The 16506-nt window shown below is 41.2% G+C and overlaps 1 protein-coding gene across 1 annotated transcript in view; it reads right to left on the reverse strand.

The window, feature by feature from the left end:
- atxn10 (ataxin 10) overlaps positions 1–11355 on the reverse strand; it is an 18073-nt gene extending 6718 nt beyond the window's left edge. Inside the window, exons 1-10 of the mRNA XM_026146783.2 lie at positions 11197–11355; positions 10449–10640; positions 10047–10132; positions 9413–9509; positions 9143–9307; positions 8965–9045; positions 8580–8736; positions 8293–8410; positions 7887–8068; positions 3850–3913 (exon numbers count right to left, since the gene is read on the reverse strand). Coding sequence (XP_026002568.1) covers positions 3850–3913; positions 7887–8068; positions 8293–8410; positions 8580–8736; positions 8965–9045; positions 9143–9307; positions 9413–9509; positions 10047–10132; positions 10449–10640; positions 11197–11327 — 1273 coding nt within the window. The 5' untranslated portion in view covers positions 11328–11355. The remainder of the gene's footprint in view (positions 1–3849; positions 3914–7886; positions 8069–8292; positions 8411–8579; positions 8737–8964; positions 9046–9142; positions 9308–9412; positions 9510–10046; positions 10133–10448; positions 10641–11196) is intronic.
- Positions 11356–16506: the final 5151 nt, after the last annotated feature.

Below are 16506 nucleotides of genomic sequence, written 5' to 3' on the forward strand. Positions count from 1 at the left end.
TCGATCTGTTTGCCTCGAGGGAGAACGCTCAGTGTCCACTGTATTTCTCCCTGAGGGACCAGGAGGCTCCGCTAGGGGTAGACGCATTAGCTCACAACTGGCCACACGCTCTGCTTTATGCGTTCCCTCCACTGGCCTTAATTTCTCCCACTCTAACCAGAGTGAGAGAGAGAGGGCTAACAATGATACTGATCGCCCCAAGGTGGATGAGGTCCCATTGGTTAGCGGAGATCATACCACTCTTGTGGAGCGAACCTTGGCCTCTCCCTCTCCGACGAGACCTAGTCTCCCAAGCCAGGGGGGAGATTTTTCACCCTCACCCCGAGCGCCTCGCCCTGTGGGCTTGGCCCGTGAGGGGTTGAATCTGAGTACGGCAGGACTCCCCCAGGGTGTTATAGCCACTATTCAGAGTGCTAGAGCCCCCTCCACAAGATCATTGTATGAGAACAAGTGGAGGGTATTTGAGGAATGGTGTGGAAAGTCTCACACTCTCTCCTTTCAGTGCTCTGTGACAACAATTCTCTCCTTTCTCCAAGAACTGTTAGATAAAGGAAAGGCCTTTTCCACAATTAAAGTATATCTAGCAGCCATTTCAGCCTGCCATGTGGGCTTCGTAGATGGCCCGGTGAGCCATCACCCGCTAGTCTGCCGTTTCATGAAAGGGGCACGACGGCTCCACCCAGTGTCTAAACCTCTCGTTCCCACGTGGGATTTATCCCTGGTGCTGGGGGCAGTTTCACAGCCACCATTTGAACCACTAAACCAGGTGGAAATAAAAATCCTGTCTTTGAAGACTGCATTGCTCCTGGCCCTCGCATCTGCGAAGCGTGTCAGTGATATTCATGCGCTGTCAATACACAAAGAGTGCACCCGCTTCACACGGGATAACTCTAGAGTCACACTCAGGCCAAATCCGGCCTTTGTGCCCAAAAACCCTTATCTTCAATGCACCCCATTGGAGCTGGAAGCTTTTTGCCCTCCTCCTTTCTCCTCCCCTGAACAGGAGCGCCTACATGCTCTCTGTCCAGTCAGGGCTTTATGTACCTATATGGAGAGAACGAAGGTTTTCAGGAGGTCGGATCAGCTGTTTGTTTCCTGGGCTAAACCACATCTTGGCAAGCCCGTTAGCAAACAACGCATTTCCCACTGGATTGTTGAGGCGATCCAATTGGCTTATTCCAGCACGGGTCTGCCCCCCCCGGAGGGGCTTCGTGCTCATTCTGCCAGAGGGATGGCAACCTCTTGGGCCCTTTTTAGGGGTGTCTCTATAGAAGAGATATGTGCAGCTGCGAGCTGGGCTTCACCTTTGACCTTTGCAAGGTTTTACAGGTTGGATGTCACTGCACCGTCTCTAGCCCACACTGTGTTAAGTGTGGGTCCCCACGAGACCTCCTAAATTGGCAGTCAGTCGTTCAGATGGGCTTATCTGGCAATACGGGAGTCTGCATATCCCCATAGTGAGACACCGAAACGAATGTTTGAAAGAGAACTTGAGGTTACTCTATTCCGTAACCCCTGTTCTCTGATAACATGAGTGAGGTGTCTCACCAGATCACCCTCCTTGCACGAAGCGAGGAAGAGGTGAGCTTATCTTGAATGGCGGGTGACGCTGCGTCACACCCTTTTATAGGGAGGAGGGTGGCCCCTCCCTGACGCAAGCGTCACGACTGCCAGCCAATACTGGCTGGAGTAATGATATAGAGGCTTCTGAGGACAACGCTGAGAGAGCGTTCCCCATAGTGAGACACCTCACTCATGTTATCAGAGAACAGGGGTTACGGAATAGAGTAACCTCAAGTTATAGAAAGAAAATACAATACCAACAAAACCTGGAAAATAGATCAAGCTCTTTCAACTCATGAGCAGTTTTTATTTTCCCTGGGTCATTGACTTCAAAGACAGCCTAACAAACAAACGGGTTTGCAGACAGGTTGTGTATACTTTGCATTTCAGGTCACCCCATACACACTTTTTTTTCTAGATAACTACATTTTGGATGTAATGGTAGATAGACTGGGTTGTGGTTCTGTGTGTGTGGATGTGTCGGTAAGCAGACATGAAAGATAAACATGGGAACAAAATCAATGACCTGAAGACATAAGCGTTTTCTCAAAGACTGTCAAAAAGTTGTGACAAAGATACATTATGTGTGAGCTCCCTCCAGTTTAAAGTCAGGGTTTGTGGGTCTGATGAATGCGGTGCTGGAAGCGTCACTTTCTTTTAGTGCAATAAATAAGTGAAAACTGGAGCTCCGCAGTGTACCAACTGTTTATTTTCTTTCTTCCAAGGTCTGCTGGTACCCATCAGCTAATTGAATCAAGCCCAATAAAGTGTAACTCCACTGGATAGAAGAAGAAAGTTTAGCATTTTACTTTGGTTGTGTATTAAACTGGATTTAAAGTTTACAAAACAAAATTTGCATGTTGAATTAGCCATTTTAACACCAACTGCAACCCATCACATGATACTGTCAACCATCTGCAAGCACAGCAACTAGGGCTGGGTATCGTCACTGATTTCTAGAATCGATTCAATTCCGATTCACAAGGTCCCGAATCGATTCGATCCACGATTCGATTTAATTCGATTCGATTTAAATCTGGGAAATTTTGACAGTCAGAAATATTATAATTCAGATCAGTACATTTACATATTTTTGTATCAATAAAAAGGAAGCTGACACACGCAAGACTTTATCACAGGTGTAAGCGTCACAGCAGATGCCTTTGTGTCAAAGTAGCTGAAGATAAAACACAGAAAAACATGAAGGCGATTTTCCTGGCCTGGGATTTTATAAAAATATTCTGCAGTACATCAAAAACGAAAGAAAACCATTAATCAACATATGAACATCACCTCTGACGTTACAGCGGTTTTATTAGAGACACGGCTAAGCGTTTTGCATTTTGAATAATTTTAAAAAGTTTAAATTTGTTCAGTATTGAACAGCAGAAATGAGGTTTTCTTTTCGGAAGAATGTAAAAGGGAAAAAAACAGCAGCCGACAGCGCTGTAAACAACAGTAGACTTGTGCGTAACAAGCAAGCGAATAATGAAGAAAGGGAAACTGTTCTTGAAGTACAGAGAGAGAGAGAGAGAGAGAGGGAGGGAGAGAGAGAGAGAGCTGTGCATCGTGGTGGAAGCAAAACAGTAAAAGTCACATAAACATGACAATGTTTATGTGAAGCGTTTGGATCTTCTTTTGCTGCTGGTTCGGTCAATATTGTTTGGAGAGAGATCAAACTAACAGCTTTAGAATCGGCTTATAAAGGGCGTGAACACAAAGCGCGGACCCGCCGACAGATCAGAATCAGCGAGCTGTCGGCTTTCAGCCCCGACCGTGAGAAAGGCGACATCTAACTGATTCTGATCCGCGGGTCGCGCTGTGTGTTTAAGTCTATGTGCAGAATCCCTGTACCTGCTCTCATTTACTGTCTTAACTGTTTGGTGGTTCTTAAAATTTTGTGAGATGTCACCTGAGATTCTGGCATTTTGGGCAAAATAAATTTATATTAAAAAATCGATTCAGGATTTTAATGAATCGATTTTACGTTATCCAAGCCAGAATCGATTTTAATCGATGAATCGATTATAAAAACCCACCCCTAACAGCAACATAACTCTCTTCACATTTCGGCACTCTTTCCTTGCCAGCCAGTACATGCTGCAACAATTAAAGCTCAATGCAAAGTTGTGCAGGCAAGCCCACTACCTTTACTGTACAAATATACAAAGCTTAATTGCAAAAGAGCCCACAAACTTTTTGCTTAAATATGAAGAATGATTTAAATAAACATGAAATATGGCTACATTACCACAGCTTCATATTTATACTTCACAGAAAGGATACAAGGATTGTTGCTGTCAATGTTGCAGTTATCCAAGATGAGGGGGATGCCTTCAAGTTCTCGCACCTATGGGATATAAGAAAATGATATCAAATATAGAGTAACTCAGCTGCCAGGTCCCCAGCTAATTTCACAGTGTTACCTTCTAATGAATTAGAATTAATTACCCAATTTCTTTTGCTTGTTTTCACTGTTGTTTGTTCAACTTTAATGGTAACATATTACTGTAACGTAACGTGAGGCGTTGTTGACTACTTGATTCATTATCATCACTTCACCTGTCGGCTCAGCAGGTGTACTCGCAGTGAAACAGAGCTGAATGAGGCAAAACTAGCACAACTATAAATGACAGCAGTAAGCAGCTGCCTGATGACTCTCACATTGAACCAATATGAGACCAGTGTAAATAAATCGTCAAATGCCAATTTAGTATATTTATCCTTGGAGGTCATTTATTCCCAAATTCTACTTTCCAAAATCAGGAAAAAATAGAGCCTGATATAGCTTGATACAAAATGATTTTGGCTGCTCCATCCACCTCCATCTCAAACTATCCTCAGCATCCTCTTTTTAAACCAGACCTCTCTGTGGATCCGCCTTCATTACGTCCATGAATCGTCTCTCTCTGGTCTTCCTCTTTTTCTCCAGGCTGGCAGCCCCATCGTCAATATCTTTAATGAAATATATCCACTGTCCCTCCTCTGCACATGTCCAAACCAGCTCAGCCTTGTGTCTCTAACTTTGAACTGTCCCTCTGATGTACTCTTTCCCAGTCTTGTCCATCCCTGTCACTGCAGCTACTACAGCTCAGCACATCAATTTTGTTCTTGAAAAATCAACCAGTACCACTCATACCTCAGGTATGTCAACTGGACCAACTTGAATAACACATTATTTTTAATTTAACACTGGTATTGGATCAGTACTCAGCATCTACTGAAGTAAAAACATTTACATATCAAGACCACAAACTGTCTATTGTTTATGCAAGAATAAAACCAGATACTCTTAATGAGATGACTTATTAAGTGAACAAAACTATAGCAAAAGGTCTTGCTGTACAGTCTCTAGTTACTTTATATCTCTTTTTCAGGAGGAAATAAATCTGTATAAACTTACTTAAACACTGAAAGAATTTGTGAGACGTTTATCGAGGTTCACGATTCGAGTTAAGAAACAGCAGACAAAGGAACAGTACAGAGATGCCCTTAGCAGAGCCTCACATCCATGCAAACAAAGCAGTGTGGTTGTGGGTTAGTCTAAGAGCACCACAACAGGACAATCTGTTCTTTATCATGTGTCTCATTCTATAGGCTTAATTGTTGTATTTGCTTTCTGATGCCCTCCGCACGCCGTTGCGGTTACTCTCCAAACACACTGGAGCAACAGAACAAGACAAAGTGCTGAGTTACAGAAAATGGAAATGTCATTTACACTGTCAAAGAAACACAGAGCACGCAGGTCTGCGTTTTCCACTTTAGGAATCATTGTCTGAAGTTACTGAAATTATATTTAAACTCATAAAAGGGATGAATAACAAGCAGCTGGACCCTGACTTTCAGTCCGGCACAAGCAGTTCCTTGCTTTGCATGCACATCTTAAATTACAATCTCTCCCAAAGGTGAACAGAACGACATTTGGTTTACTGGAAGAAATCTGGGTGAAAACAGATACGTGGTGATTTCTGACCACTGACAGACCACAGATCAGCATCCATAAATATTATACAGGGGCCAACTGAGGGTGGCCATCCCACAAGCATTCCACAAATCTGTTCCTATTAAGTACAACCGAGTCTACAAAGTGATGTTGATACTGTCTGCTTTATTACCCATCTGTGCTTTACGCTGATAGCTGCATGCTGAAAGATGTCAATTGAGAAAAACTGATAAGATTTCTAAAATAAACAAGAAGCTAATGTTTCACATTTGAGCGGAAAACCGAGTTGTGTTGAAAGAACCCACAGCCTCTCGCTCAATTAGACTTTGCACTCGTTTGCACTCCTCAGGAGATTTGGTTTGAGGTTGCATGCAGCAGCCCATTTACTAAAACCTGCCTCTGAGCATGATCATTTAGTGGAGAGGTCAAACAAAGCAAACTAATTCAGGTCGGCCTCCCAAACCTCGCAGTCACATTTACACTTTTGACCCTCCAACTGTGTTGGACTGATTAAGGGTATTTGTTTAAATGCTAGGAGACCAAGGATCGCATTAGAAGGGCAGACCAGCAGGCTAGAATAAATGTAAGCAAAGAAAAACATTTAAATTTTAGGGTTTGTAAATATTTTCCTTTTCTAAATTCGATAATTGTTCTAAACCATAATTTCCTGACAGAACTATCAGTACATATTATAAAACTAACCAAAGAGGCTTTGGGCAATTTTCAATATGCTAATGTGTCTCCCCGCTTCCTTCACTTGACTCGTCCTTGTGTCTTACCTCCTCCTACTGAGGATGGGAGAGAGACAAGGAAGAGAAGCATATAAGCACCGACATTTACTAATGATGAGAATATCCATATTCCCACGTATAAAACCTTACCGCTGCTCATCTTTCACAGCTAGCACGTACAGGTAGGAATCAACAGGCACCACGTGATAAGATATCATGACAATATGATGTTTTACATTTTGCAATATGCTGAGTGTTGCAATAACATATTTTGTGATTTATTTTTTTGTAGCCGAAAATGATGTCCTAAAGTTAACTTTCTTTTCGGATAAAAAGATACTGACAAAAGTTATCTCACTTCAGTTATTTTTTTAGTGCAAAATGAGATATTCAAGCACACAAACACTGTCACCGAAACCTGCCATCCATGCTGCCGGACAGAGTCCGTCTCCTGTCACTTTACAATTACATGGTGTCAAGCAAGCAATTACATGTAACCCATTTCTGACAATACAGCAATTATCTGTAATAAATAGGCACATAGTGCTGTCTGTTGCAGTCTGCATAGACAAAAAAAAAACATTTAAGTATCACATTTGCTCTCAGCAACCTTCCTGTTCTACAGGAATATAACCAGAATGCAACCACTCAGCTGAGTCAAGTCCCCTCAAATTGTGCTCATTCAGACTCATAGTAGTGTGTTGGTAGTCTTCCTGCATTTATAAATTAAACAGCAATTATTTAAAATAATCTCTCAGAGAGTGACTGCAGTCATTCCAAGTCAGACTGCAACCGTTTGCAGAACAGCTTCCTATCAGGCGACCTGTGCAATCACCTTGTGACCAAAAGTGGTCATGACTGTTAAGCTCTGCGCAGCCATTTAGTACAATATGAAAAAAGTCAATACAATCATCAGTCAGCCAGCTATGTTTTTGTAGATGCAAGATGGTTGCTGTCCTATTTTTACTGTGACTGAGTCATTAGCTTGCTCTGAATTAGAAGGTAGCGTTGTTTGCTCAGCTAACATTTATCTCATGAAGATGGTGCATGAGATAAGCCATCTTTTACGAAGTATCCTCACAGTATTATTTAATAAAATACTGATTTTTTGCTGTACCTCTATTGACAATAATGGCAAGGAAAATATTGTGATACCATACTGCATAGATTTTTCCTCTCCCCTACTAGATAGATAGAAAAAAATAGCTAAAGTGCTTGAGCAGATTTCCCCACCTAACAGTTATTTCAAAATGCCTCCGGGTACTTATTTGGGCAGCTATTTTGAAGTTTTACTTAAAGAAACGCTTCAGATGTGACAGATTTAAGTACAAGACTCTGTGTCTGTCTCTGACAGATAGGTAGACAGACATAAAGTTCTCTTTATGTCCCACGAATAGGATAATCATGAAATACTGTATGTAAATTCTCAACATATTTAAAATGGCAGCATATGAAGGACTCTGAGGTGCAGAAGTAAGATTTTTAGGTCAAGGAAAGACAGAGGACAAGTGGAAATATGACTCAGCACATTGAGCTACCTCTGATCTGGAAATTATGGCTTACAGCAAAATTTTCATTCACTCTTCGTCACAGTTGTTATCAAGTACCACCACAAACTTCCATCCCTGCACTCATTCATTTGTCCAAACCTTGTTCTGGTTGTTGGTATTGCTGTGGCAGAGGTTTCCAATGAGCCTGATGAGATGTGCCTTAAAGCTGATGACAGGAGAATAAGAAGAAGAGTCTCCATCTCCACTGAAGGAGAAGTTCTGAGCAGCACTGAAAATATTCTTACTGGCCTTCCCAGTGGCGTGTACCTGCTCCAGGAGCTCTGCATGGACAGTTTGTGACAGACAACAGGAAAAGCAGAACACCTTCTGAGAAGCAGCATAAAGCTATTCAGATTATAGCTGATTTTGACAAATGAGATTCTGCTTTTCTCCTTTAAGAAACAGATTAAATGATAAACCTCAAACTTTCCAGCATTTGGACTTTGCGGGCTGTTTAATGTCTGCTGTTGCTCGGTTGTTGACTTAATGGCTGTTTTTCATTTACCAACAGTAGTTACTAGAAGGTCTGGATGATCCTGTAGGAACATGAACTGCTTGTGGTCTGAGGTCATCTCACACAGCACATCCAGCAGACTAATCACTGTTAGTGCCTCCTGCAGGACCTGCAGGGGATTGCAACAAACGGGGGGCAGTCCACAGAGTAAGAATCTTTTGAGACACAATACTGAGTCAAAATGACTGAAACATAGGTTAATTCATTTCACACAGGGTAAGACTAACAAACGCAGGGTGAAAAACCCGCGGAAATTGTGTTGAATTTATGATCTGTACCTCATCACTGGACGCAGAACCCGTAGCAAGTGTGAGCACAGCACCACAACCTTTCTGGAAGGAAGTGGCCAGGAAATGAGCCACACTGGGAGGGATGCCACAGTCTTCTGAGCCCTCCTCTCTTAGCTGGGCTAAAAGTAGCTCTAATAAAGTAACTCTGAAAAACAAAATGTACATCTATATGAAGCATCTATAGTTTTTATTTAAATATTAGCTGTTTTTACCACTATTCTGTGCATCAATTGTCTGCAGTGCAAAAACCAAACAAACTAAAATAATAATAGGTTGAAAGGTGTTGTAGCATACATTTAACCATATCTTTATTTTTACAATTCTGTTTGAATGAATTGTTCATGTTTTTGTCCAAACAACAAAAATGAAGTACCGATCATGGTGAGACATTTCAGAGTACATGTTCTCCACCAGCGATGAAGACTTCAGGAAATGCTGTGTTGCAATCAGCACTCTGAAAAATCAATAAATAGCAAAGGGAAAGTAGCACTTAAATATGCCCTTAATGCATAACAACAGTTTTCAAGTTAGTACCATGATGATGCACTTACGTCCAGTCCAGCTCAGGCTGAGTCCTGCAGAGCTCCATCACCCTGAGAGCCAGCTCAATGTTCTGTGGCTTGGACAAATCTTCCACCTTGGCCTCATCCAGGCATGTGTGGATTACCATCGAGGTGTAGTTCACGGTCTTCTCATCGTCAGTGCTAAGCAGCTGCCTGTTTGGATACGTTCGGGTTGACAGAATTACCAATATAGAATCTGCATGTGATTTTGGAGTCAAACAAAAAGATGAGGGTGAGATTTTGGCACACAGAACTTACAGGAAAAGGTCTGGGAAGCTTATCATCCAAATGTCATCTTTGCACAACTGGTTACCAACAGCCAAGTTACCAAGAAACTGGATGCCACAGCGAAGAGCTGAGCCACAGAAAACCGATCAAAAATAAGAAAAAACATTCAACATTCATTTTCCTCCATGGTGTATTGCTTTTATGTCCCTCTAGACTGTTAAAGTTTTTTGCCTACTCTTGAATACAAAAGAACTTGACAGAACGGTTTCTTGTAAAACTCAAAGAACCCTAAAAAAAGAAAAAAGAAAAACAGCTCTTGATAGTGACATCGTGACAGGATGTAAACATTAATGACATCCTCCCCTAACCTGAGTTGTAATATTAGCTGGATGCACACTTCTTCTGGTTGGCGGATGTAGACTGTTGACAGAAAATAGTTCTTATATGAAACTGCCTACACAAAAGGCATAATATTTTTTTGACTAGTCAAAGTCATAATTTCTTTTACAATTTGAGCACCACAAGACAAAAACAGCACAATCTACTTCCATCTCTAACAACCTCTATAGCTCACTTCAAAACAATTTAGTTGGCTTTGAAAGGGACAAAGGAAAAACACATAAGTACTGTACCTTAAGCATCAGTAGCTGAATTTTAGACTTACGTTCGAAGATGGTATCTGGAATCTCCATATTTACAGTAGATAAAAATCTCAGGAGTTTGAGGGATACATCAATGAAACCAAGTTCCCTAGTTGACAAAGACACATTATGTCAAGTGTTTCTTTGTCTTAAGAAAGGAGGTGCCCAATAATCTAACAAACTTTGACATAATATTATAATAAACTGCAAAAATAGCACTTCAACAAATCCTGCAATTGCAAAGATATAATTGTACAGGTTCCTTAAACATAAACTGCCAAATTTTAGCAGGAAAAATGCTCAAGAAGGATTTTTAGCAGAGTTTCCAAATAAATCAGTCACTAAACTCTATGACCATTGTTTACTTAATTAATTTGTATTTACTGAAAGATCCCCCTCATGCTGCTTTGTGATGTCGGGGATACCTGAGCAGACTCTGGTTACGTATACTCTGGACACAGGAGTTCCTCTGAGCTCTGAAGCACTCTGCGGTCAGCTGGAGCTGCAGGGTAAAGGTCTGCACATCCTCACTGTCCAAGCCGGCAGCCTGCAGCTCTTCACAAAGTCTGGTCAGGACCTTCACAAGAGTGGAGAATGTCTTCTCCTCCACAGCATCTCTGACAACGACAAACAGGTGAACAAATACACAATATTCATTTCATTTGCAGTACTCTCACTGGGAGACCACCAGATATAAAACACAGATGTAGTTAATAACGCGGTATTTGCACTACATTAGCTGGATCTTGCGTGAAACACTGTCTTTTTTCCATTAAGAAAAAAATAAAAATGAAGTTCACAATTTGAATCCAAATGTGCGGGATACTCCTGTGCTACAAATTCTACAGAAGGGAGCATAATGTCACGTGCACAGGCCGTTAAATTTTAATAAGCAGAGTTAGCTCCTGCACAGGAAAAACAATGCCAGTAATGCTTAAAAATGTGCTTTTAGTACAAAACCACGTACTGAAGCTATACTGCTGATATGTGTTAGTTTTGTTTTTTTATGCTGCAGCGACAATTATTAGGTCTGAGTTCAGAAACCGGGCGTGCCGTTATATTTGGCTGTGCGTAGTTGACAGTTGGGTATTTTCAAGTTACTGCTAGCTTAGCCGGACCGCACTGATACGGCCCATTTCCGTATAAAACATAAATAAATTACCCAGACCTCACCTGTATTCGACATCCCGCAGCGCAGCTGTAAATGTTTTTAAAGTCTGCAAGTGTTCAGGTCCGTGTTTTTCATTTAAAATGCCAGCGATGGACGCTGAGGTCCCCAAAATGATGTCGGTGGAAGCTGCCATGTTTGCCTGTTTCACGCTTGTGGGCGGGACGTCCGGAAAACTCTTTAAGACATTATTGGTTCAAATCAGTATGGGGCGGGGACTGAGCATGTGCTGCTGTTTTCTTGTTGAAGAAGAGTCTCCTAGACTGCTGTGTAATGAAGGCTGTGACTGCAAATAGACTCTACAGAATGAATTTTCATGTGTTTTTGGATAAAACTGTGGGTAAAAATGACTTAACTATTCTGTGTTTCACTGTAATGATTTGATTAAGCACTTAGCACTGAGAAAGACAGAAGTAAAAATGATGAGAGCCATCAAGCTTCTGGAGACCAAGGTTATTTTAGTTAACTAAAAAAAGGTACAAACTAAAAATACATATAAAATAACATTTTAGTTGACTAAAATAAAACAAATAAAACATAGACTTAAATGTAAAACTAACTGCAATTATTTTGTTTTCTTGGAAAACTAACTAAATTTGTTTGTTTTTTTTAAATAGAGAGACCAAACTCTATTTACACTAGTCTAATTTTGTACCCATTATAACCTCCCTAAAATTGCTATAGGATGCATTCACATCTCAAATCCATTCACCAAAACCAACATTTGAAAAGTTCAAATGTCAATCCATTCAACCCAGATAGTTTATAGAACAGCTACTGCAACTGCAGCTGCAAAGCCGCAAAACAAGCCTTTGTGATTTCCATGTAGAGTGGCAAATTTTAGATTACAGATCCATTATGGTTCTCCCTTGTATTTCCACTGGCCTGGAACAGCACAGCAGTGGTGAAAAGCAGCTCGCTGCTGAGAAGAGTTGATTACGGATGGTAGGAAGCATCCACCTCAAGCAATTTGTCAGCCTTAAAATGAGGCAATGAAAGAAGCAAACATTCCCTTTATAGAATTCCCATTATTCATTTTTCAAGTGGAATAACTGGAAATATCCTCACAAACTGGAAATGCTGTGGCATGATCGGGGAATCTGAAGAGTTGAGTTACAGGAAAAACAGGACATCCTATCAGGGTTCAGCCATTCTAGAAACCTCAGTAATGTTAACTAGACGGCGGCTGGTTTAGTCTGCTGTGGCAGACGATCTAGCTCTCTCGGAAAAAGAAAAAACAAAAACATCAAGACAATCAACCACACACACAGTTTTTATTATTCACAGATGGTCGGGCATTTTTCCTGTACAAAACACAATCAGCGTTGTTAAATGAAACACTTTAATACCAAGTGAATCATGTCGTATTTGGTCTTCCAAGACAGAGAAAAATGCAAGGAGAAATGAAATGGCTCCTTGTGTCGAGCAGCAGTTTGTCACAGCGGCACTCACGACAGCAAACTGAGCTGAACCTAAACACAGCGCACAGTGGTTAAGGAAATTATAAATGTTTATTTGCACCCTGATGGTCTAATACCAGAGCCTGTTTCATTCCACTCTTGTAAAATCCATGTTTCAACACATCTGGCATAGCGCTAACAAAGGAGAAATTCATTTGTGGTGCGAACATTTTCAGCCATGCGTGAAGTGTGGCTCTGTGAAGACGTGCTTCAATTCAGACATTCGTGGACTCAACATTATGTAACCTTCTAATTTTCATCCCCCCGAGTGCTCTAATTTGTGGTTTTGAGTGAAAGGCTGCGGTTGAATAGTTATTTGCTGCTCTGAATGAATGAAAATCTCTGTTATGTGACATACATGAAAAAAAAGTAAAAGTATTTAGGATACTGTAGTGTTAACACAACACAAAATAGTTTCCTTAAGGCACTTGATATTGTAAGGTAAAGACAGCTACAGTAATACAGAGAGAAACCCCTCAGGTGACCCCCTATGAAAAAGCACTTGGCAGCAATGGGAAGGAAAAACTCCCTTTTAACCAGAAGCAGTCTCCAGCAGAACCAGGCTGTAGATGGAGCATGCCCATTCACGTTCTGTTAGACATCACCTCTGCTGACTGGGGTCACTCAAGTGGACTTCTCTAGCACATTTGTGGTGGTGGAGCCTTTTTTTAAAATCAGCTTCTGTAAAATTATATTGATTTCTGTGCAGTTTATTGTGTAAACACCTAATCCAAGAGGTACTTAGCATCTCTGGGTATCCTGTTATGAAATGATGATGTATAAAACCCTGCTTCTGGGTTCAAACTACACTGTGTTCATTAAGGCTGTTGTCTTTTTAATGTGTTTTAATGCTTTATATTCTTGAATTCAAGAATTGGTCAAAATCCGCCTGTACCGTACACTGGGATTCCCCATTCTTATCTATGGGTCGTAGACCTGGGTCATCCTCAAACACGACCTCAACAAACTTGAGGTCTTCCAAACGCACTGTTTGCATCAGATTCTCCGTGTGTCCCTCCGTGATAGTCTAAGCAACGCGTGATACGTAGTCAATGTCACCAGCAGGCCTCAATGGAAGAGCTGATTAGGAAGCGACGACTGCAATGGTTTGGCCACATCTGCCGCATGAGCAACCATCGCCTGCCATACCGCCTTTTGATGCAGCAGCATCAGAGTGAGAGTGATGAGAGACCTCCAAGAAGACTTGGATCAAGCAAATTGAAGATGATCTTAAACAACAACGTCTAACCCTCAAGCAAGCAAAGGTGAAGGCAAGAGACCACAAGACCTGTAAGTGCATCGTTGATCAAGATGGAAACCCTACGACACCCACAGCGACGTATTGGCTTCGTGGACAACCTCCCTGCCAACCGCCAGCTAGGGACAAAAGAAGAGGAAGAAGAAGACGAAAGAATGCTTTATATCTTATTCGATTTAATCTGAACAAGCCCCCTGTGGCTTGCTAACTAAGCTTTCTAGCATTAGCTGACAACATACTCCACCCTCTGCTCTAAGGACCCACTGCACACCTCATAATAACTCATGTTCAGAGACTGTAAAGTGTTAATTCAGTATGTTCTCAAGCCATTTGTAAGTATTTTCGAGGTTCAGTGGACCACATTTTCCTGTTGGGGAATGTTTTTGCAATGGAGGTGAATGCTTGGTACGCAACAGTGTTTAGGTGGTATGTGTCAAAAATGCCAGAACCCATTGCTTTAGTAAATTGCTAGCGCTTTTAATGTTGTGGTCAATGGCTTTATTTATTTATTTATTTATTTATCTCAGCTCAGAAGCAGAATTCAGAGACGAAGGCATGGATGGTTTCAGAGTCACCTTCAACACAAAGTTCTTGGGACCAGTTATAAGATTCTGCTGGATTTCACCTGAGTGATTAGTGACAGATTTGAATTAGTAAGTTTTCAGTTTATATAGTATCTAAATGTAAAAATAGACCATAAATGCACAGTTGATTGAAAAAAAAAAAACCCCTATATATTATAGAGAACTGACTGCCATTTGTAACCATAACTGTCTTTCCTATACAATCGTGCTTGTTTGAAGTACTTCACCACATCGAAAGAGAAGTGGTCATCTGCTTCCAGGTTCTCAAAGAAACACCACTGGCACCTTGGTAAAGGTTAACCTCTAAAGCTGTCCTGAGTACAACTATTTGTAATGCAAAAAGAAGGTTTAAGGTTTTTAATAGACTAAAAAAGCAAACCACAATGTGCATTCAGTGTTTTACACACATTTTTACATTATGATATAGAAACTGTTCTGCAGATTGAGACAAATGTTATCTTTAGCAGAGTCATGATGCTTGCAAATAATTTCCTGGATTAAAGTTCCTACTTCTTTAATAATATGATACCAGACACCAGAGACACACACGGTTTCACACATAGATGAAATGTATTTTTGCTCCACTTTTCTTTACCCTCCAGTTCAGCACAGTCTCTGAAGGTTGGCAGAGAGATGAGGTTAAAAACACAGTTGGTGTCACATGGCTGGCAGGCCTTAGCACATCACAGCGACTGAGTGGCTGTGATACTGTCGGACCTAAGTGTGACAGAGAGGAGCCATCAGTAAGAGACAATATCCAAGGAAAAAGTGGGATCTGTAATGCAATCTGAGGGACATGTGTGACTGATACAGAATTCAAAAGTCATCATATAAAAAGACTTTAACTAAAGCCCCACAGCCGCCTTGAGCAAGAAGAACCTGGCAAAACCTGAATAGTCCCATAGACCTCTATGGTAAGCCGAGCAATGGGCGCCTTAAAAAGAGGCCAAACCCTGATTCCAAACCCTAGAATCAAGTGGGTGAGGGTTCCCCTAACGTGAAGACAGTGGTGCTTTTACAACACGACCTCAAAAACTGTAGAGGGAGCTGAGCCATGTAATTACAAGCAAGCAGGTGAGTCCAAGTTGTTCGCTCCGAAACGGGGCCAAGCCACAGAAATGATTGTGTGGTATTCCACACCACTGCAGTGCCACCAAGGAAAAACAGGCAGAGAAAAATTTAGAAGAGGGTATGTAAGAATGAATGTCATTTGTTGTGATCCAATGGCACATTCGCATTTCTGAGGAAGAAAAGGAAACCGACTCAAAATCAGCAACTGAATCAGCATTAAGGAATTAAGGCCACCACAAGCAGGTAATATTACTTTTTCCATGCAGAAAACTATATTTTCCATTTGTTTCCATTTTTGGAAATTGTTATATAATCCAAAGATATTGCAGAATTACACTGACATATATTTCATACCTTGGCACTTTCAATCAGCTTCACATGCACCAAACCTCGAAAACCAGCAGGAGGAAAGTGGAAGAGGGGAAAATTTGTCTGGTTGCATTTATTCAGCTGACCAATGCAGCTACTGGGCTTTTGGTATCAATTACAGCAAATTAAGTGATAGCCACCCAACACCAACACTAAAAGGATCATCCATCAAATGAGTTAAAATGCTGCTCTACCACTAATTGAGCCCACCATTTTGGCTGGGCCCCAGGTGCCTATAAATAAGAGCCACGCTTATTTTTCTTGCATTCCTCTAAGGCGAGGCCTCTTTGATCTTTTGGCCACTTGGAAGTGATCATCGGAAAAATTGGTTTCAGGGTTCAAAATGACCACAGCCGAGGAAGAATGAGTACTGAGAGGAATTAAAGCCAATGTGTATCTGTGTGCTTTAAATGTTGGAGAGCAAAAAGCGACTTTAATCTCGCAGCTTTAATTTCAAACACAAAGAGTCGGGTGTATAAATGTATTAAAAGGAAACTTTGTGTATGTGAGATGCCATCACTACTTTATGAATATACAAACAGTATTCACATGGTGAAGGGCAACTTAAAAGCC

This window comes from Astatotilapia calliptera, chromosome 17 (assembly GCF_964374335.1).
Source record: "Astatotilapia calliptera chromosome 17, fAstCal68.1, whole genome shotgun sequence".
Classification (NCBI taxonomy): domain Eukaryota; kingdom Metazoa; phylum Chordata; class Actinopteri; order Cichliformes; family Cichlidae; genus Astatotilapia; species Astatotilapia calliptera.